Genomic DNA, 22,519 nt, shown 5'->3' on the forward strand with positions numbered 1-22,519 from the left:
GTGTCTATCCATCGCTCCATCCTTTCATTCTAACCTTTCAAACAATCATTTTAGTGATGGGGATGCCAGCCATTGTATTGAGTTGTATTGAGTGAAGCACGCACACATGTACATTAACACACACACGCACACACACACACACACACACACACACACACACACACACACACACACACACACACACACACACACACACACACGCTGCAGTTGTGTAACTCTGTGTTTTGTGTGTTCAGATGAGGATGGCCTTGGCATCAGCATCATTGGGATGGGAGTCGGTGCTGATGCAGGGTTGGAGAAACTTGGCATCTTCGTCAAGACCGTCATCGAGGGCGGGGCCGCCGAGAGGGATGACAGGTAAGACCTTTCTTTCTCCATCCCCTGGAGAACACAATCCTCACACACACACACACACACACACACACACACACACACACACACACACACACACACACACACAGACACACACACACACACACACACACACACACACACACATTTTTACACACTCCTGATGGACCCAGGGAGATTAAGCAGCAGGGGTCTGGGATTACAGCCAGGAGAGAGGCACGGCCTGTACAGTAACTAGAGGAAAGGCTCAGGGATGTTATCGCATACTCCAGCTGCAGGAAATAGAAGGTGTTTGTCTTTGTGTGTTTGTGTGTGTGGGTGTACGCGGGAGCTTGTGTGTGTGTGTGTGTAATGTGAAGAGATTTGAAAGATCACAGCTTCACAGCTGGCTATCTGTGTGTTACCTCTGCACACTTTCCGCCTGCCTACCTCAGATTCCCACCAACACCATTAATAAACCGCTAAGGAGCTTGACTCAGTGGAACATGAACACCTCCTGTGATCCAGAACCAACTCTGCAGAAACACGTGGGAGGTGTTAATGTGGTGAAGTGATTGCAGGAAGGAGCATTCACAGTGCAACACAAACCCCAGGTCTCGTAGAGACACAGCCAGGAAGCTGAGAGAGAGGGATGAGATCTCAAATCTCCCTGCCTCCTCCACTGAGCTGCCCCATTTCTCGCTGAAGTCTGAGGGTGACTTTCTTGTTGTCTTGGCGAGAGACACCGCGAGTCGGAGGAGCCTGCTCTCAGGTGTGCTGTTGTGGGCGGATAGCACTCGGCGCCCAGAATGCAATTTCCTCCATCATTTAGCTCCCTGGCTGGCTGTGACTGGTGCTTAATAGTCCGGTAGGCTGACAGGAGGTTCTGGCTTGGCCCACTAATACCCTCTATGTATGCTTTCCTTTCTATGCAGTGCGTGTGCGTGTGCGTGTGCATGTGCGTGCATGCGCGTGTTACCATTCCTCATTCCATTGCATGCATTACAATGAGCCCATCCTCTGATTTCTGCCTCCTCCAGCCTCCCCTGAGGTGCAGCTGAAGGTCAGGTGGACTGTGTTGGCATGCTGATGGACTGGGAGGTGGTCGGTATTCAACCTGCTTGTCAGACAGATGTCTCTATACTGTATGTCCACAGGTAGAGTTCATCTGCTGGATGTCACTGACTCATACAGTAAACTGTATGATTATCCAAACAGAAATCCAAACAGAATGTTCCAAAGCTATTACCATGTCATCAGGTCCATGAGACCTAAAAGCAAAAGAGAGAAAAATACTTTGAAAACATGCCTTGTTCCGCTGCATTATGCAGGCGACTATTCATCCTAGTTTTCTTAGTGATATTAAACTGTCACTTTAGCAGTTCTGTGACAGGCTCCAAGATAACCTCATTTCCTCTCTAGAAGTGGCGTTGGCAAGCCTTGGGCGATACACATCCTGTCCTTCTCAGCCCCATGATTGTGATGTAATCCTTTCTGTCTGCTAGGCATGTAGTGTTCTAGCCTGTTTCAGGACCTGTACTGTATGTGCTTTATTCCGTTCCTGTGACTGCCATTATTGCATACTGTACATATTTGGCGTTTACAAGTCCAATTATAGGCTAAAGCACATCCAGATCTTGAGCCAGGCTAGGAGGGCCCCACTGTCGTAAATTGGTTCCTGAAGACTGTAAACCCAGTCTACTCATTTAGTAATTTAGTATAATCTATAACTGGGATACTGGGTTTTTTATCCCGAGCTTCTGCTGCCCGTTTCTCACTAATGAATCTGATTTAGTGTGTGTTTTTTTTTTTCACATTCTACATTACATCATCGATTGAGCAGTCTGCTGTATCTGGCCTCTTCACAGCATTCAACAGTTATGGGAACGAACAATATTGGGAAATTCCAAATGGGTGCATCGGTTCATATTGTGGCAACAATATTCCAGTCTATTGGCAGCTATTTCTTAAAGATTTTTATTGAACACTTTCTTGACATTTACCCTGGTCACTCTGCGTAGTACTGCATTCATGCAAACTGTTGTACAGTAAAACCTCCTGTAGCCTTATTCAGTCAAACTGAATAAGGGATGCACTGATGATGAGTAACAGAGTCATTGACAGGCTGATGGACTGACGGATATTGTTGTCCTGCCAGGATTAAGGTGAATGACCAGATCGTGGAGGTGGACGGCACCAGTCTGGTGGGCGTGACCCAGAGCTTCGCCGCCTCCGTCCTGAGGAATACACAAGGCGTGGTCAGGTAAGGCCAACAACCGCTACGATAGAGCGCCTGCCTTTACACACGGTAAAATTATCCCCCATAACTTATGTTATCATATTATCACTTATTTACTTTGGCCTTAATCTCACTGGGGAAATGAACATAGGTATCTGTTCTGCTGTGTTGTATCTCAAAGTGGACATGTAGCCGTTTTAGTGCTGATTTTTAGATTAGCTACTGTATGTTTTAGAAACTGCAGACAGGACTGTTACCACCATGCTGCACCAACAACACACAGCCTGCTTGTGAACAAAAGTTTTGGCATTCCCCTGCGCTCATTAGCATATCTAAATAGCGTTCAAATATGGCGGAGAAGAATGTGTCATTGTGAGAGCGTACCAGGCGACAGCAGGGTTCCGTTCCCAGGCAGAGCACTCTCTTCCCAAACAATAGAGAGGCACGGCGTGGAAGAGCTCTTTATTTTTAAACAGCCTTCCGCCTCTGGGGCTCTCTACCTCCCTCAGAGTCTCTCTCTCTCTCTCTCTCTCTCTCTCTCTCTCTCTAATTCTCTCCCCCCCCCCCCTCTCTCTCTCTTTCTCTCTCTTTCTTAGTTGTCTCTCTCCCTCACTCTCCATCTCTCCCTCTCTGTTTACATTCTCTGTCTCTCAGTCTCTCTCTAGCTGTTTGCTCTGCATAACATTTACACCGCTGTCCATCTGAAACTGGGCGAGGTAGTGTTTTTATTGCCATCACAGGGTTAGCTTGTGTTTAATCTCAAATCCAAGGAACATTATCATTGTCGATATGACAGACGGAATGCTTCAGGACACACAGTATATTGCTTACATCTGATTAGAACAATCTCTCAGGGACTTGTGTACAGAAAGACACGTTAGGAGGACAGCCATCTGCCCGTTGGAGCGGAGGGCTTGTACTGACTGGAGATGAGTGAAGTGTCGAACTCTATTGCAGCATATTGCTGAGAGTACAGCTGCTGTTTGTTGAGCTAATATTGATTGAGTTGCACAAAAAGGCCGGGCTCTGAGAGAAAGTGTTATTTAACACTTTAACTCCCGTTTCCCTCCCCTTCTCTCTCTCTCTCTCTCTCACACACTCTCTCTCTCTCTCTCACACACACACACACACACACTCTCCCTCTCCCTCTCTTTCGCTCTCATTTTCTCCTTCTCATTTGCCCTCTTCTTCCTCCCCAGTAAATCCCTCTCTCTATCCTCACTGGGTTTGATTGCTCAGTGTCCCAGATTTGCCATTTCAACTATATTTAACCCTGATTTACAGTACGAAACCATCCAGGTCTAAAACCATATATGGGTGAGAGTTCACCCGTCACCAAACGAAACCACAAAAGCACAAAGGCCTCAAATCACTATGTTCATGATCCAGATATTAAAAAAACTTTAGGTAACCCAGGTTCTCTGAAGGAGATGAGGGAGACCCCTCACTATGGGACTCTTGTGTACCTTTCGCTGAAGACCCCTATTCAATACAGGCCAGGTACAGGCTGGTGACACTTCCAAGAGATAGCCCCGCCGATAACCCATCCCAAAAAAGGGACGCAGCAAGTGCGCCATTTCATCCAGTGAACCACTCTTCACATGCTCAGTGTGAGAGGGGCAACGAGTTGAGGGGTCTTCCTCATCTCCTTCAGAGAACCTGGGTTGCATTTGTAACCTTTAGTTCTCTTTCAGTCGACTCGATTCGACCCCTCATTATAGGACCCGTGCAAAACGCCGCGATGCCAGAGGCTGTTCATACGCACTCCTGTTCCGGAGAGGAAATGGTTGACTGAGAGGACATTCGCTGTGTGAGGCAGTGTGGACTCCCTAACCTCAGTGTCCTCCTATCTCCACAGTGGTTCTAATGGAGAAGACATGTTCCCAGCACCCTGACTGTGTTCTTGGAACAGTAGGAGGCAGGGTGGACCGTAGAAAGATTATTTATAGAACAGACCTATATATAGGAATATAATTGAATGTATATAAATATATATATACATCCCCTTAGACCATTGGCAATTTAGCTGGTTCTATACACCCATCAAGGAACGCTAATTTGAATTGGAATGTCCCATTCTTTGACTTCTAATTCTATGGGTTGTGACCCCGTTGCGTGTTGGCAAGGACTGTTTCCAGGTCAGCTGCTCTTCAGGCCTCCGCCTGTACGTGGATAAGGAGCGAGGGGGCTGAGATTCAGCTGTTGCTTCAGATGTAGATCAAAGTTACTGTGGTGGAGCGGAATGGTAAATCATCTGCATGCCCACTCCACTCTGATTGGGCCCTGGCTGAAATATGCTCACCGCAGAGATGGAGAGGTCCATCTTGGAGTAAACGAGAGAAATCGGTATTTTCCTCCCTTATGCTGTGCGATATGAACAGAATTATTAGGGAGGTGACCCGGGGTTCACATCTGACAACAAACCGTAAGCTACTGACAGCATTCAAAACAATCCCTTCACAGTATTTTGGTTTTAGGGTTATCACTTTCCAGCCAGGGTAAAAGGATACAGCTCACTACAACACTTCTGTCCTATATACTGTATGTAGATCCCCGTCAGACAGCTCTCATACTCTGAGCCACATAGATGTGAGTGGTGAGAGAGAGAGTGACAGGCGCTGTTGTAGCTGGGAGCTAGTGCCAATGCCTGATATGCACATTCCACCCCTGGAGGGCTGCATGACATTTGTCACGTTATTGTGTTTGTGCCGAGAGCCTCCACCACCCCTCCCTCCACCACCCCTCCGTCCACTCTCCCCTAATCAGATCCTGCTATTCAGCCACTGCCAACCGCGGACTGGCTCTGTAAGCCAACAAACTAAGGAATGGCACCTACTGTACTGTGTAAGGAATCACTCAAAATGAACTTTTAAATATTCAAATGGAATATTTGCTCAGTTGGATATGTTGGCCATCAGTGTATCCAAGTGAATCATCTGATTCATCTGATTCATCTTACACAACATCTGATTCATCTGATTCATCTTACACAACATGAGAATACATACATAAGAATACATGACTTTATACAGTACTTTCTACTTTACACTCTATTTGTTCATCCGTAACATTCACAGTCGAAATCTGTGTCATTGTAATGTTTGACCCCATTTCCCCCCGCTGATTGGCTGATGCTGTTGATCTCCAGGTTTGTGATTGGCCGGGAGCGTCCGGGCCAGGTGAGCGAGGTGGCGACTCTGATCCAGCAGACTCTGGAGCAGGAGAGGAGACAGAGGGAGCTGCTGGAGCAGCAGTACGCCCAGTACGACGCTGACGACGACGAGGTGGGCACCGTTGATATGTCCACTCTGGCTGTTCACCTTTGAACAAGCCGTGTCGTTTGTCTCTCTGTGTATTAAAACAAACTGGCAAATACATGAGTTCCTCATTGGCCGATGGGTTGTTGTTGTTCCCATGGTTTGTTACATGGTTCCATTCACTGTTAATTAGTAGGTCAGAAGGCCTGGCAGGCAGGCTCAGCAGACAACAGAGACACCCGTCTCACTGCCTGCCTGTCTGCCTGCCTGCCTGTCTCTCTCTCTCTCTCTCTCTCTCTCTCTCTCTCTCTCTCTCTCTCTCTCTCTCTCTCTGTCTCTGTCTCTCTGTCTCTGTCTCTCTCTCTCTCTCTCTGTCTCTCTCTCTCTGTCTCTCTCTCTCTCTCTCTCTCTCTCTCTCTCTCTCTCTCTCTCTCTCTCTCTGTCTGTCAGTCAGTCAGTGGGTTGTATTCATTCCTGATTTGTTTCCATGCATCATAGAGACAGGGCATTTCCATAATGGGGCTCTGTGTTGCCATGGCGCTGAGGTTCTGTATTAAATCTCCATTTAGAAGGCAGGGAGGTGGAGTTATCTAGGAGAGGTCATAAACATCTATGAGCAAATGATATATGCATCACCCTACACCTGATTATTACAAACACCAGGGGTGATTTTGAATGACATTTCCCTTCCGCTGTTTAGAGGGTGCTTTATTGTGTGTGTGTGCGTGTGTGCGTGTGTGTGTGTGCGTGTGCGTGTGCGTGTGTGTGTGTGGTAATTTTAAAATGAATATTTAATGCTCGCATACAATGTCCTTCACTCTTTGCCATTGGTCGGTGAGAGGATACGAAGAGCTTCTAAACTGGAGCTCCTGTGAAACCAAAAGCTCCACAGTTGTGACATCACAGTCCAGACAGCCTTTAGGGTGAAAAATGTACCATGTGATGGGAACTTGTTCTAATATTTATAGAGATATGAATATTGATAAGCTCTTTTTATTGCAGATTAATTGCATTGTAGATCATTCTAATGGATTCATAATTGTTTACCATACCAGCAGATGTCCTTGAATCTATGGCCTTGCTATTTTAGTTATATTGAGCTGTTTTTTTTTTAGTCTTTGGTATGGATTAGTAATGTTATGTATGTTAGTAATTCAATCATCACCTATTAATCAATGCCAATTGAGGCCATTCCACATTGCACTCTTCAACTCAGACCCCCATGCAGTGGAGATGTTTCCCCCTAGGCCGTCGAGGCGGACCAGAACCTGACCATAACCATGGACCCCTGCAACCTCAATGTCACTTTCATTACCACCACTAAAGGACTGAGACTGGAATTCAATCACGGCAGATCGTGGATTTTCCTCAATAAGCTTTCACAATGTTGTTTGATTTGCACGGCAGCGTGTCAACCAGCATGCACAACTGGACTGACCATTACTGAACCAAGTGCCAACTCTCCAACAATTCGTTGTGCAAATCAAACACAATTTCGAAAGCTTATTGAGGAAAATCTGCAGTGATTGAATTCCAGCCTCAGTCCTTTAGTGGTGGTAATGAAAGTGACATTGAGGTTGCAGGGGTCCATGCTTATGGTTGGGTTCTGGTCCACCTCTATGGCCTAGGGGGCTGGACATCTCCACTGAACGGGGGTCTGAGTCGAGTGGTGAGGGCACCACAGGGTGAACACAGCGTTAGAGAGACTCACTCAAATCTCTTGACGAGTGGATTAACAGCTATGAGTAAGCAGAGCTCAAGACAAGACTGCTGTCGGCCACAGCCTCTTAGACATGCACTGCTACGGCAGCGATTTATAGCTTATGAAAGCAGATTAGCATGGTATAGGTGTCACTAGTGGTCACTATACCAAAGCTGATAGAGAACCTTATGTGTCAGTGCTGCCAACAGTAGGTTTGTTGTGTTCTGTAGCTTCTTCCTGTGTTCTCTCACCTCTGTGTGTGCGTGCGCGTGTGCGTGCGTCCGTGTAGCAAACAAATCTGCCCTTCTTCTAAAGCTGTGAGTTCCACAGGTGTCTCTGAAGGTAACAGTCACCCTGTGTGGGTTTGGTAGAGCTGAGTACAGTACAGTCGACTCCATACAGTAGAGGCTGCTTGATGTATGGCGCCTAGCCAGACTGCATCATCTGGTCCTGGGGAGAGAGGCCTCCCAGGGCCGAGATCTGAGCAGAGTGACGGCAGAGCGGAACTCCTCTCTGTCAGCCTGTCGGGAGCGGCTACTCTGTACTACACTGTATCAGTCTGCCAGGCTGCTCAATGCCCAGTGGACACACCCTGAGGGAGAGGAGAGGAGAGCCCACACACACACACACACACACACACACACACTCCTGCACTGCCAGGGATATCACTCTGAGGAGGACGATGATGATGATGATGATGGTGATCTTCCCTAGCCCCCCATTTGTCTTCCTTACCTGCCACCCTACACTCCTTTCCCAGAACTGATACACCCACCCAACTCCTATCTACTGGGAAACATCAGTGATGAACTCACCAATCCTACACAGGTTGTTTGAGTTTTTTGGAGGCGTTATTCCGAGTCTTTCCTGCCCGAGGCGGAGAGCGGAATTTACTACCTTTGGCTGAGCGAGAGCTTACGCCGGTGTATTTGTTGCCCTTACCGTAAAAAAGATGAACCGTTTTCATTATCAAATGCAGCATCTGAGTGGCAGTGTTCTAAAATGGGAAGAGATGACTCAATGAAAGTTACACAAAGTCAAATGGGTGCTAAAGAGCATATGCGTGTCTGACATTGACAGCTTTGTTCTCGTTTGTTTTATCCAGGCACTGTAGTGATACAATCTTATGTGTGAACTGAGACGCACACGTATGTTTTTTATTTATTTATTTGACAGGGACAGTGTAACAGAAACATGCATCACAGAAGCTGAGATCTAATGTGTTTTATCAGATAGAGCCACAGAATACAGTAAACGTTCATCTGCACTCCCTGGGCAGGTAAAACAAACAGTATGTTGATGATGTAACTTACGTGTGTCCACAGACAGGGGAGTACGCCACGGATGAGGAGGAGGAAGAGGCGGGTCCTACTCCTGGTGAGGAGAAGAGCATTGAGGTGTTTGATTTGCCTGAAACGGACGACATCATATCTCCCCCTGAGTTGGACGCCACCAAACTCTACCAGAAGTTCAGAGAGGTAACTGACCGTCCTCTCCTCCTGCCCATTTCTCCTTTCATCGCTTACAAAGAGGATAAAGGGTCCAACAGTCTTTTGTTTCTGCTCATTTTCTCCCCCCCCCACATTTCTTCTCACGTAGACCCATTGATACTAATGTGCAGCACTGTTTGTTTTTTATTCCTGATTGTTTAAGTCATACACTGTAGTAACAAATAACAGACTGCAGGTAATGTTGATTGAGCACCACCGTACCACGACTGGCAAGGGAACATTCTGTCCCTCCCTCACGCCACAACTTGTGTGACACATTTAACAAATGGCTGGGGCTGCACTGCAGTGTTCTGGTTATTGAATGAGAAATAATGTAATCCCTACAGTCCCAAGCCCTTCCCTCCCTCCTTCCCTCCTTCCCTCCCTCCCTGTTTCTCACTCTCTTTTCAGCCTCTTGGTCTCATTCTCACAGTCTCTCTCTCTCTCTCTTTCTCTCCTTTTTCATTTGACCTTTTCCTGTCAACTGAATGCTCTTTCTCACACAGTTTCTAGCTCTAGCTCTTTCTTTCTGTTTTCCTCACTCTTAATGTCTCTCTAGGGTGCTACTGTACATGCCCCTCTATCTCCCTTTCCTCCCTGTCCCTATCTCCATCTCCTGTTCTGTGAGTCTGTCAGTGGCAGCGACGGTGCCGTGTCTCATGTAGAGCTGTGTCGTTCCACTGTATGTGGTCCTGCCCGGGCGCAGTGAGCCGGGTCTGTCTGCTCCACTGAGGCTGTGCAGCCAAGCATTCAATCATCTGATCCACCTCCCTTCCCCTCTTTACTCCCTCAGCTGCAGATCAAACACACTGTCACCGAGGCTGAGATCCAGAAGCTCAAAAACAAGGTAAGGGTCTTCATTGTAATCTCTCTCTCTCTCTCTCTCTCTCTCTCTCTCTCTCCATTTTGAACTGAAAAGCACCTGCACATAGAGGTGTGAAAGTACAGACATAGCATCAGAAAGATGGAAGTCAGGAAGGTTTGAGAATAGAATGAAGTGAATACTTGTAGGTATTGTGAATATTTTATAGTTATATCTGCCATAGCTACAGTATTTATATTCAGTGATGTTGCGTGTATATTTCAGCAGCGATCTTCGCTGCACTGCAGAGTTTCCTCCTCCCTTGTAGTTGCGCGTCACAGGTGTCTCTTCTTGAGCGTGTCTCTGGTGAAGTGAATATGCCATGCTGGTCTGCACAGGAGAGAGAGAGAGAGAGCAGTTGAGAGTTTCTCTGCATTGCTAATAGGGCTTAGACAACCTGCAGTGGGTGATGTCGACACTAGTCAGTAGATACTGAATGTAGAAAATCAATAAGAAGTTTAAAGATAAGCTTATGGCGCGATACTGTAGTGAAATAAGAAAGTGCAAGCCCGTATGGAGGTTTAACTGTACCAGTAAACAGTCGAAGAAGGGTTTATGATTGTATGGTATTGAGGGAGTTATTTTGTGTTATGCAGGATGTTTATTGAACTTGCAGTCATAAACGGGGGTTATATCATGGATTTATTAGGTATAGGGAAGTCTCCAATCGTTCAATATTGTTTGGGTTTTACTGTATTTTGTCTTCACTAATTGACTAACCCCCCTCCTCCGTCCCCCCCAGCTCCAGGCAGTAGAGCGGGAGAAGCAGCGCTGGGAGAAGGAGAAGAGCCAGCTGAAGGCGAGCATCGAGGAGAACAAGGAGAGGATGATGAAGCTGGAGAGCTACTGGATCGAGGCCCAGACCCTGTGCCACACGGTCAACGAACACCTGAAGGAGGCCCAGAACCAGTACCAGACCCTGGAGAAGAAGTACAACAAGGCCAAGAAACTCATCAAGGACTTCCAGCTGAAGTGAGTCCAGCCCCCCAGTCCCTGCTTCCATAAACAGTACCGTTTCTTTGTTGTTTTAGACAAATACAAACATCCATTGTTACAATATGCAGTGCTCATTTGCCTATTCAGAAGTACTGTCTGCTGTGTCCTGGTTATAGCGTGTTAGGTATGTCGTCAGCATGGACAGGTGGAGTGGAACTATTTCTGTTCTCTGTGATTTCAAACCCTGAGGTTATTTGGATCTCAAATCCAAATTGAGAGACCACTTCAAAATGTGAATCAGGTTTAGTTAATCGTTTTAGTTAATCCTGTTATTTTCATATGTTTAATTAGCCCTTTCCAATGCCATTGTGGAGGACATCAACTCATAGTGGCTCTCGGTAAGCAGCTCCTCTGAGAGAGCTGAGTAGTATTCCCATGCAGCAGCGCGCCACAGCCTCTCCGAGTGAGCTGATCTCTCTGGTCATTCCCATCACAACCGCTTTGCCCCTCTCTGCTCTCAATGGCTTTAATTGCCCCTGCCCTTGAGGCGAAACTGCAGAAACAAACTCTCCATGTTAATAGAAATGTTAAACAGCCTGGAATAGGCACAGGGAATAGGAAATGTCTCAGGAGCCAATGTCCCTCCTATGTGGATTTCCTGAGTGCGTGTGACCGAGCCTGGGCTTGCCTGGCCCTGATGGAAGAAAAGAGGCAGTGCGCTTTAGATTGTCACTGCTACTTACTTCACTGTGCTCCTCCAGGGGGTATTATCCCCGTACCCATCTCAACACACACATGCACACACACACACACACACACACACACACACACACACACACACACACACACAGACACACACACACACACACACACGCACACGCACACACAGACTGTACACTCCTGTTAAGGTAAACACCTCTACACATCCCACACATTCTTCCTCCCCCCTGTCAGAGGGTCTGTGCTAGAACCCTTCTAACCCTGGTTTCCCTTCTCTCTTCTCTCTGTTGCCACCAGGGAGGTGGAGTTTGTCCAGAAGGAGGATGCAGAGAGGAAGAGGTTGGAGGAGGCAGAGAAGGCCCACCTGGCTGAGATCCAGGGACTGCAAGTCAGGGTAACTGTGCTCTCTCTACTGTGTGTCTGTGTCTCTATCTGTCTGTTTGTCTGTCTGCCTCTTTCTGCTCTCCGCCCTCCTTCACACAACACAGATATGGTTACAGTATGTTTGTAGCTAGTTTACTTGTAGCTCGCAAGACACAAACTGTATAGATTAGACAGTTCCCTGCTGGTCCGTGATGCAACCAGTGGATGGAGCTGTAGAGCCCCCTGCTGCGTCTGCTGAAGTGAGTAACCAACCCCAGCAGTTCAATGGAGAGGAGTGACAGCAGCTTTACTCTGTGTTCAAAGGAGCATGGCCAGTTGTTGCTAGGTGTTTGTGATTACTCTCCTATGGAGAGAAGAGACAGGCTACTGTATTAACCTGACAGTGGTTTGGGGCTGCACTGAAGTCCCTTTTATTATGTGAATCTTGTCATGGGTCACCCTACCCCTGATCTTACTTGAAATGGTTTCCCACAGATTGCAGCCCTGGAGTCGGAGCTGATGCAACTGATGAAACAAAATGGCATCCAGGTGAACAACAACAACAACAGTGCAGAGAAGCTGAATGCCCAACCGAGTCCTGGAAGGGCCGGCCCTGGTAGAGGTGAGTCTTAGCGTGGTTTCCGACCCGATATCACAATAGATACCCCTCACACCATTACCATAACTCCCTGTTATTACTCCAGACTGTTTAAGCTTCATTTAAACATTATTTCTCTTCAGCTGATTTCTCTTAACCTGCCCTGTGAGCCCAGGGGCCCCTCTTGTGTTGAAGTAGGCCTCTACCTCTCCGGTCCACAGTGGCAGAGAGGATGACTCATACCACACAGAGATGTAATTATCATCATTTGTTAAGGGTGCAGGGAGCCCTTACAGGGGCATATTTGCTCAAGTACAACACTAGGTCGTTTGTTCTCTCTGAATACAGTCTGCCGCTGGTGTTCTGATGGTTGTACTGTATGACTGTAGAAAAACAGGGTGTAACCACTGCATGGGAGTTAGAGGGCAGCGTCACCATGCGCGTGGCTGTTATAATGTGACAGGGGACGCGATATCCTCGACATCGTATCTCTGTCTTTGCTTTTAGTCTCCTTCAGGTCCATCAGGGCGTGTAGGAAGGAGGAGTTAAATTGTCATTAAAACGCTGAGACGCAAACTATAACTCTTCCATCGGCTCAGTACAGTGTTACTGCCGTTGGGACGTTGAAGGGCGTCCAAGGACTGACTTGCTGCATACTGTAAACACAGGCTACAAGACACACACACACACACACACACACACACACACACACACACACACACACAATAAGACCTAGATTGAACCTTGGATTAAAACATTAATGTTGTTTTTGCTCCCCTCTTCAGCAAAATCCTTCCCAACTCATTTTCTTCATTGCGCTGTTCCTACCTCTGAGTGCACTTTCAGCGTTGACCGCTCATTCACATTTGACCCCACTCAACGAAAACAAACCAGATCTGTCTATAGACGTAAACACATCTGTCTGGTTTACTGTCCTTTATAATCTCGGCTCCTCTGACCTTTTCCAATCCCAGTCTATTTTAATGGCTGCTGTGGCCCTGTGGATATGCTGACTCTGAGCACCATAATAGGGTCTGATAGGCGGACAGCCTCCCAATACTGATCCAGATCTGGAGTGACTGAATGAGGGAGTTTATTAGGGAAGATCAGGCCCAGATCGAAGTGGGAGGAAGGGAGAGAGAGAGAGAGAGAGAGGGAGAGAGAGAGAGGGAGAGCGAATAATAACACTTTCTCTCAAAGCCTGGTGAGTCTTCACTCTGCTGCAAGAGGTGTGACCTCTTCAATGACACTTGCTGATGACATTACACGTGTCTTATTTCCAAGTGATTCTCTAATTGAACTGTGTATCATTGTGTAAGTATATTGTCGGTACAGTACAGTATAATCCTCAGTTCTGTAGATTGTTCTCAACATTGAACTGACTTTTTTCCCCACACATTCAATTCACCTGTAGCCCCATGTAATAACAAAACTCATTATTACGACTCATAATTGAAACAGAAAGACTGCCACTTTGTGGATAATTAATAAGTTTAGCATACAGTATACATAGGTAGTTGTAGATGGAGTTGTAGGAGAGTAGATGAATACAGTGTTACCACGATCGCTAAGGGCGCTGCTGTGCTGTGTGTTGTTCCAGAGCTGCGCGAGGCCGTTCCCGACGGCGACAGAGCGGCCAGGGAGGTTGTGAAGGGCCGGCCCCCGAGCAGCCGACAGAGACCTTCCAGAGGACCCCCCAGAGACAGCGTCAGCTCTGCTGAGGGAGAGGTGAGAAACACACACGTTCTCAATGCCTTGGCCAACTGCCCGATGTCACACATTTACCGTAACATCATGTATACAAGAGCAACAGACTTTAATGATGATGTCGTCGCCCTGCTATTATCACACCTCGGGTGATGTGTCGACGGAAATGAATCGGTCGCTTTCACAACTTCCACAGGAATGTTTCCTGAAAGTGAAATACAGTGAGTGTGTGTTTAGCCCTGAACTGTATGTCCCTGCCCGCTCTTACGTAAAGCCTTTATGTAATGTATTAATTGCTGCGTCTGTGCCCAGCGGCACCAATTTAATCCTGAGTGGTATCAAAGCCTACTCTCAGTCTTACCCAGATAATTGCTGGTAAAGTCTCTTTTGGAAAAGTCGCCCTCCCAGTTCTTAGCTGTCCCTTACTCAGCAGTAATGAGGGTGAGAGAGAGGGAGGAGGAGAGAGGAGGAGAGAGGCGAGGGATGGATAGAGAGAAGAGGAGAATGGATTGAGGGGGAGGAAGTAAAAGGTTGAGGGGGAGAGTGAACGAATAGAAGAGAGAGAGAGGGGGGGAGGGGGGGGGGGGTATAGAAGTAGAAACACTGACAGTGTCGTGCAATTAGTGTGTAACCTCTCCTAACCACCCCAGGGTGTGTGAGCAACTCAGGGTGGGCACGTTGGTACTAGAGAACAAGGGAACTGCTCAAGTGCCTCAGGTGGACTCTGAGACTCTGACTTTTATCATCCTTGTTTGAACCTAACAAGTTTACATATCTGTTTCTCTTTATCCCTCTCTCTCCATTTCTCTGCTTCTCTCTCTTGTCCCCCCCCCCTCTCTCCATCCCTCCCCTACCCCCCCCTCCTCCCTCTCTCTCTCTCTCCAGGTGTCAGAAGGCCATGGCAGTCCAGCCCACAACAGTCGTGGGTCAGTACGAGGCAGTGTGCCCAGTGAGGGTGCTGAGGCAGCCAGAGCCCCCAGAGGTCCAGGCAGCATGGAGGGCTCCCCCAGACACACCCAGCTACAGCAGGCTACAGAGCAGGATGGTCAGTACACACCGTTTAGGCTTGAATTGTAACTTGAGATGTACTGTACAGGTACAGTAGGTTTTTAATTGAAATTCTTCCATTGACATCGACCATGATTGACATCATGTCTGAGGTGAAGTGTGCATATCTGAAGGTTAGTTTGAGCGGTCATCGGTCATTATGAGAGTGACCTGAGACTGTGTTTTGTCTGTAGGGTCTCAGTCCCCTGTGGTGTCCAGCCCCTCCCTCAGTCTGGAGGAGAAGACCAGCAAAAGAGTCTTGGACCAAGGGTAAGAGGATGATGATGATGATGGTGATGAGGAGGAGAACGAGAAGGTTGAGGAGGAGGAGGAGAAATGTAGATTTAGAAATGGGAATACTAACAAACAAACTCACTTTTGTCACATTTGCTAATATAACATGAGTTGACACATCTACTGTACAGTATACAGTATGTCCTTTATATGTACTGACAGGTCTTCACCCAGGCGAAGTAAAGGGAAGGACCAAGATCTGAGAATCTCACCTGGGAACAGGTATGCCCGTCTGTGCTTCGTCTGTGTGTCATTGATTATCGCACTCGGTGTCTCGACCGGCTGAGATCACAGCGAGGACGGCTGTAAGAGTAGGATATTTCCCAGCTGTCCCAGCTCACTGCACTGTGTCTGCTCAGCTGAATTCACACTGTGACTTTCACTCTGAGCGAGGAGAACTGCCTGGCAGCAGCTGCAGGGCAGACAGAGGCACAGCTGATACTGTACCACACAGGGGTCACTGCACAGTGCACATCCCTCTTGTACACTACCGCTAGAAAGGGTCTTTTTTATGGTAGGTGGGGGATGGAGGAGTGAAGGGATGTTGGCTTGTGTGCGCGTGTGTTGAGGGGGCCGACAAGACAAGGGTGTACTGTCAAACAGGACATTTACTAGGAAAAATCAGAGGAGAATAGGACACATGTTACAATAAAACAATACATGTTCTGTACTTTTTTGCACACAAGGCTTCTGTTGCTTAGGTCGGCTTCCAGCACGCTGACAAAGGCTTGCTTGCAGCTCAGGGAGGAGGTAGCCAATGAGCAAGTTGCAGTTTAGATGCCAAGTGGTCGACAGTGGTAATCATTCATGGTTATTTAGTGACATTTTCAAGAGGAAAAAGCTCCATGTTGGACCTTGAACATTAATTTAACTTCCAATACTGCCTGGGACAGGTGCACTCAGAGTCTCCTAGCAGCATCCCAGCTATCTCCCTCCAGATCCCCAGAGTCATTCCCTATTGTAATTCAGACAGCGTGTTAGGACTGACATGTTTACTCCAATAACCAGTTCCCCTTGTCTCACCAGTTCTACAGAGCCCTCTGCAGAGAACAGCCCAGAGAAAGTGAAGGGCAAGGTAAGGTTGAATCATGAATAGGTCTTGACAGTGTTCGCCTGAATGTATTATCATAGAGTCTCTGATCTGTTCCTGTATTATTATTTTGTTTGTTCACATTACATCATTAGTTTAACTTCTGTTTTGATGCATTTCTGTTTAACAGAAATGGCCACATTTCTTCTCCTATTCATATTACTTGGTATTGTATTGCTTTTTGTTTGCCCCAATTACTGTATACTTTACCCAATCATATGAAATGCAAATGATTATGTAGGAGGGATATGATAAGGTAATTGCATGGATTATAATGTAGTGTACAGTACAGCACTACATAATGAATCAAATTTCCTTAATTCATGCACATATGGTGGCATATAGGATACAAGTTAACACAAGCAAAATGCAATGTCTAGTAATTCAACGTTTCTTTACATAGGATGTGAGTCAATCAATATACTATCTTGGCTTCCTCTTTCCGATTAAATAATTAGTTTGAGAGGTTGGGTTTTAAGTTGCATATAACAATATTGTTCTCTCCATCAAATCCAAAATATGGTTTCAGACTCTTTAAGACTGATCATGTTGATTTGTTCTTGATTTTGTATTTGTTTTTACTAGTTACTGGAGATATTCTCCAACCATAGGAATTTTATTAAACATATACCCTGCATAAGTAATGGGACAGTAAAGCATTTTTTTTAAATAAAAGCTGAGAATCTCCACGTTAACCTTTTATAGTAAATGCTTCACAGTCCCATGACTTATACAGAACACTGTAGTTTCAAAATCATTTAATATTCTCCAATCTGTCCCACATAGCATCTAATCATCCTATCTTGCTAACAGTACATCTTACAGTACATAACCTAAGACTAGGTTAATGTTCAAATGTTCAATCTCTCCTCTCTAAAAGCTCAATGAAATAGTATCACTCTAGATTGTGTGCTTCTTACCTCCAGAATCAGGAAGAGAAGTGCAGCAGGAGACCGGCTGGGTGGGCAGCTCTGGCCCAAGGCTAGGGTATCAAGACAGGCTCATATTCAAATCCTCAATCCATCAAAAGGAGTCTTATATTTGTGCTGATGTAAACATGAGGCCAGCACACCGTTGCGCTGACACCCTGTTTTTGGAGCAGCCTTCTCTCTTGTTTACTAAAGGAAAAGTCACATGGGACATAGTCAGTCTGGCAGACTAAGCTACAGCCATTCAGATGGCCCAAGTCTGCCAGACAGGGTATTGTCATTATCACTGGTGATGGGGAGAATTACTCCATGCATAAACACTTAGAGATTAACACAGACAAATGGATCACACACACACACACACACACACGCACCATTTTTCACAGATTCTGGAGATCGGCCCACGCTAGCAGATAGCTATGACTCAGCTCTGCTGCAGCTCCTCAGAATAACACAGCAAACCCCAGACATACCCGACATACCCGACATACACAACATACACAACATACACAACATACACAACATACCCGACACACACAACATACACAACATACCCGACATACACAACATACCCGACACACACAACATACACAACATACCCGACATACACAACATACACAACATACCCGACACACACAACATACACAACATACACAACATACCCGACACACACAACATACACAACATACACAACATACACAACATACCCGACATACACAACATACACAACATACACGACACACACAACAGTCTACTAAAAACATCTGGAATCATTTACTTTTACTTTTACATAAATAACTTGCATCTCTTAAATTGTTCATAATCCAATACAATGTTGTCGTTGTTGTTGTTGTTTCAGCAATGGCATAAACAGTTGTTTTCAATGAATACATCGTTCATGAAAAATAAGTTGCTCTCAATAATCGAGTTCATACCCAAATGAAGTCATGGTAAATACAGTAGCTTATTATCTGCAGACTAACAGGCATGTATCTGGTGATCTCCCCAGGGCCCTGCAGCGAACGATGATCTGAGTGCCAGCAGCACCAGTTCAGTGGAGGTCAGCGGCCTACTCACCGAACCCAAGACCCCTGGCCGCTTACACGCCCTGGTGCTGTCATCAGACGAGGTGAGAGACAGGGACTTGGCCTCACATCACATATCCCTCCGCCACGAGCCCTACACATATCCCTCCACCACGAGCCCTACACATATCCCTCCACCGCGAGCCCTACTTCCTCTACTCCTCTCTTCCTTATGAAGTTCCTTGTGTACTGTCGTTTCCATGACGACCTATGCAGTTCCCTGTATTCTACTCACTCACGCAGATGAGTGAGTAGTATGCCTGCCTATTGGTCTAGTCGGATCTGAAAACCAGCCCTTTATAACTAACTTTGATGTTGTTCCTGTATGTAGACCTGTCAGCCATTTTGGATCTTCCATGTACGTGTACCCTGTAGGGTTGTAAAGGGCGCCATTTTGTGCCCTGTCCCTCCTGTGTTTTTGTACTAACAAACTGACTTCTCCTGTTGTCCTCTGTGCTGCCATGGTCAGAGCCTGGATATGATAGATGATGAGGTGAGACAAAGCTTATTAAAAAGCCTGTGGAAGTATGTTGTTTACATCATGCATGTGCTCCATACTTCTATACCACTGATGCAGTATTTCATAGATGGTCCAAAATGTTTATTGCAGTGCATGTTTCGAACATTGCGAACATTGATCCTCAGCAAGCAGCAATAAATACAATTGAATTACTTATCACTTCACTGTGTGTGTGTGTGTGTGTGTGTGTGTGTGTGTGTGTGTGTGTGTGTGTGTGTGTGTGTGTGTGTGTGTGTGTGCGTGCGTGCGTGCGTGCTTCTGTGTGTGTGTGTGTGTGTGTGTGTGCGTGTGCGTGCGTGCGTGTGTGTGCGTGCTTCTGTGTGTGTGTGTGCGTGTGCGTGTGTGTGTGTGTAGATACTAGATGAGGGCCAGTGCCCTAAGCAGCACCAGTGGCAGAACCGCAGTGTGATGGAGTGGACCCCTCAGCAGGTGTCCAGGTGGCTCATGGGCCTCAACCTGGAGCAGTACATCCCAGAATTCATTGCCAAAAACATGGATGGAGAGCAGCTGCTGCAGCTGGACAGCACTGAGCTCAAGGTGACTGAAGCTTTGTCACGTTCAGCTGTGTTTATTCATCAGTAGTTATCCATCACCATGTCTGTGACCGTGCAAATTCAGCTGTGTTAGTAATAAAGAATGACCTACTGTATTGTATGTTATTTATCATTTAATCCTTAAGGAGGTCCTTGTTCACACATTCACATTGTGTCTAGGTTGTTTAGTGCAATTCCCCCAGGCTACCGATAAACTGACCTTTTCATAGAATTGATTGAATACATTGAATACATTTCACTGAAGCACTGGGTCAAAGCGATTAATTGAAAAACAAACAGTTTGAAAGCAAACAGCGTGGTATTCATAGTGTGTGTGTGTGTGTGTGTGTGTGTGTGTGTGTGTGTCTCGCAGGCCCTGGGTGTGGTCTCCTCCCAGGACCGCGCCCTGATCAAGAAGAAGGTGAAGGACCTCAAGGTTCTGATGGAGAGGGCCAGGAGGAACAGGGAGAAACTGGAGAAGCAACGTGAGAAGCTGCAGAAGAAAGAGCTAGAACAACTACAGAAACAGGCCCGCAAATCCAGCAAGGGCTCTTCCGAGGCAGTAGAGGGCGCCGCAGAGTGAACATAGGCTTTACAACCACCTCCCCCATTTTGTCCCACCACCAAGTAGCATCTCCAGGGACAGAACACTAAGCAGGACTTCTGCCTGTTGAGTCCAAACAGCTCAGTTGTAGAGTCCATTGCCCAACTACTGGAAGCTGTTGGAGGCTGTTGAGTTACTGTACCATGGAGTGATACCAAAATGAGCGAATAGTTGGATAGATAGATGCTGCCCCACACCTCATTGTACATCCTTGTAGTGTTTTGGTACCTTTTTTGAAACCTGCTCGATTTGCTTTATTTATTTTTTTGCTGTTTTTGCTGTAAATTCAGGTTTATTTATTCATATTCAGAATACCTTTTTTTAATCAACCTCATCTCAAGACAGAAATCCCAAACATATCAGCCTCAGACCTGTCCGTGTTACCGATCTTTATATGATGTGTATATCAAGCACCTTTAGACATAACGACAATGTACTTATATGATCATATATATATAGATATAAATATGTCTAATGTGCCATTTTTGATATAATGGAAGTGCAGAAAATGCTATACCTTGTGCAGATAGATGGATTTACGGAATATCTTCATAGCTTTGGTGAAGCACATAAGGCCTGTGTGATGGATGGTGCAGCAATTTCCAGACTTCACCGCTAGAGGTCGCCCTGCTGCTTACTTCCACTTCTGCAGAATGACAACAACACTGAAGCTTCAGGATCCCACATTCTTACTGAGTTCCTACTGAGATAAAAAAAATAAGTTTAAAAAAAACCCATCTTACTGGGACAACACTGGAAGTCAAAAATACTGGAAATTGAACTACTGTAATGACCTAATTCAACTCTTTCCAGGATACCTGCCTCTTTACCCTATTCAAGCACTTCCCAAAATATGAATGATTATGGACTTATTGAGTGGGACTGATTCTGCTCAGGGGGGGGACTGTGCATATGATGTGAACATTTTCATGAATTTCTAACATACCAAACCAAGCCCCAAAAACAGGACGATGACATGAACGTCCTGCAAATGCGTCTGTTGCTTCAGCTTCTCCTCTGCCTGTAACCTGCTTTTGACCTCTTTTTGTATTCTCTCTATAACTAAGTAATACCCCGCTGCCTTTAGAATTCTAGAGTAGAACTCTGTCCGCTTCTCTTTGATTGTTGGAATCCAGTGACAGATCATTTTTAGTTAGTCCACGATTCATTTTCTTTTCTATCAGAAGTCCCGGCAAACTATTGTGTGACCACGCCCGTGCTATTGTTCCCCTGTGATTTGATTGAGCTCCTATTGCTATGACCTGTGCAGATGATTCAGTTTGAATCCTCGTCCTTCTGACCTGATGATGTGAGTTTAACTCTCTTTGGTCATGATTTCCAGAGGCCAGATACTGTCTCACCGTCTCAGCCCCTGGCTTTGCCACAGTACAGTACCATGACCTGAACACTGCAGATAATGGAGATTACAAGAGTTGCACTATTGTAGATACATACAATACAGTCCTAACAGATTGGATATTATCTTAGATCTTACTTTGACAGTTGCTGTAATGATGATGATTAATGCAACATGTCTTATGAATATATTTTAAGCTCGCTTGAGTTATATGAGAAAAAAACAAACAATTGTTTCCATTCTCTCTTACCCAGGAATCATTTCATTTGGTCTTGTTTACATACAGTGTATAGCCACTCAAATGTCTCCATAAACATGTTGCTGATTATGTACAGTAACATTTAAGGCAGCTTTGGGCAATTCCCATGTGTCCTAGAGAGCAGTGTTTCTCGACCCCAGTCCCCGGCTGACTGGATCCTCAAAGGGTTAGCTGACAGATATAGTCACTTCTATAGCTTTGTAGTCTATTGCTTAACGGTCCTGATGACAAAACAAAGTTTGATAAACACTGTCCTATAGGTGCTAGATGAAGGCAAGTACCTGGTGTATTGGTGGATTTGATGAGAGAATGAACTGTGTGTGTAAAATGTGAACTACAGTATGGTGGATACCTCCAAGCATTGCCACAAAGATCATACCGGTATTAATGTTTTTATGATATTATTTATTGTTTTTATGTTAAACAAAGCATCTTGACTATTGTTTATAATAACTTATGCAATATTAGAGTAACACATAATTATAATTTATCCAGAATTGTATGATTACCTTTATTGCCAAAAAAGTTAAATGTTCATAAAGTGATGTAAAATGAAAAAATCATGATAATCAAATCTAGTGATTACCAATGATTTAA

General features: G+C 45.8%; 1 protein-coding gene across 3 annotated transcripts in view; it reads left to right on the forward strand.

The window, feature by feature from the left end:
- The window catches only part of ppp1r9a (protein phosphatase 1, regulatory subunit 9A), a 35,167-nt gene extending 14,164 nt beyond the window's left edge, over positions 1-21,003 (forward strand). For 2 of the 3 annotated variants that reach the window (XM_083680478.1, XM_083680477.1), the window contains exons 4-20: positions 237-357; positions 2,489-2,593; positions 5,718-5,853; positions 8,854-9,006; positions 9,812-9,865; positions 10,623-10,852; positions 11,834-11,930; positions 12,395-12,521; positions 14,098-14,225; positions 15,090-15,249; positions 15,446-15,521; positions 15,708-15,767; positions 16,572-16,620; positions 18,574-18,693; positions 19,119-19,142; positions 19,524-19,706; positions 20,076-21,003. In XM_083680478.1, the coding sequence (XP_083536604.1) occupies positions 237-357; positions 2,489-2,593; positions 5,718-5,853; positions 8,854-9,006; positions 9,812-9,865; positions 10,623-10,852; positions 11,834-11,930; positions 12,395-12,521; positions 14,098-14,225; positions 15,090-15,249; positions 15,446-15,521; positions 15,708-15,767; positions 16,572-16,620; positions 18,574-18,693; positions 19,119-19,142; positions 19,524-19,706; positions 20,076-20,285 (2,033 nt within the window). In that variant the 3' untranslated portion in view covers positions 20,286-21,003. The remainder of the gene's footprint in view (positions 1-236; positions 358-2,488; positions 2,594-5,717; positions 5,854-8,853; positions 9,007-9,811; positions 9,866-10,622; positions 10,853-11,833; positions 11,931-12,394; positions 12,522-14,097; positions 14,226-15,089; positions 15,250-15,445; positions 15,522-15,707; positions 15,768-16,571; positions 16,621-18,573; positions 18,694-19,118; positions 19,143-19,523; positions 19,707-20,075) is intronic. The other variant, XM_083680479.1, reaches the window with a different exon arrangement.
- Positions 21,004-22,519: the final 1,516 nt, after the last annotated feature.

This window comes from Argentina silus (assembly GCF_951799395.1).
Source record: "Argentina silus genome assembly, chromosome: 11".
NCBI lineage: Eukaryota > Metazoa > Chordata > Actinopteri > Argentiniformes > Argentinidae > Argentina > Argentina silus.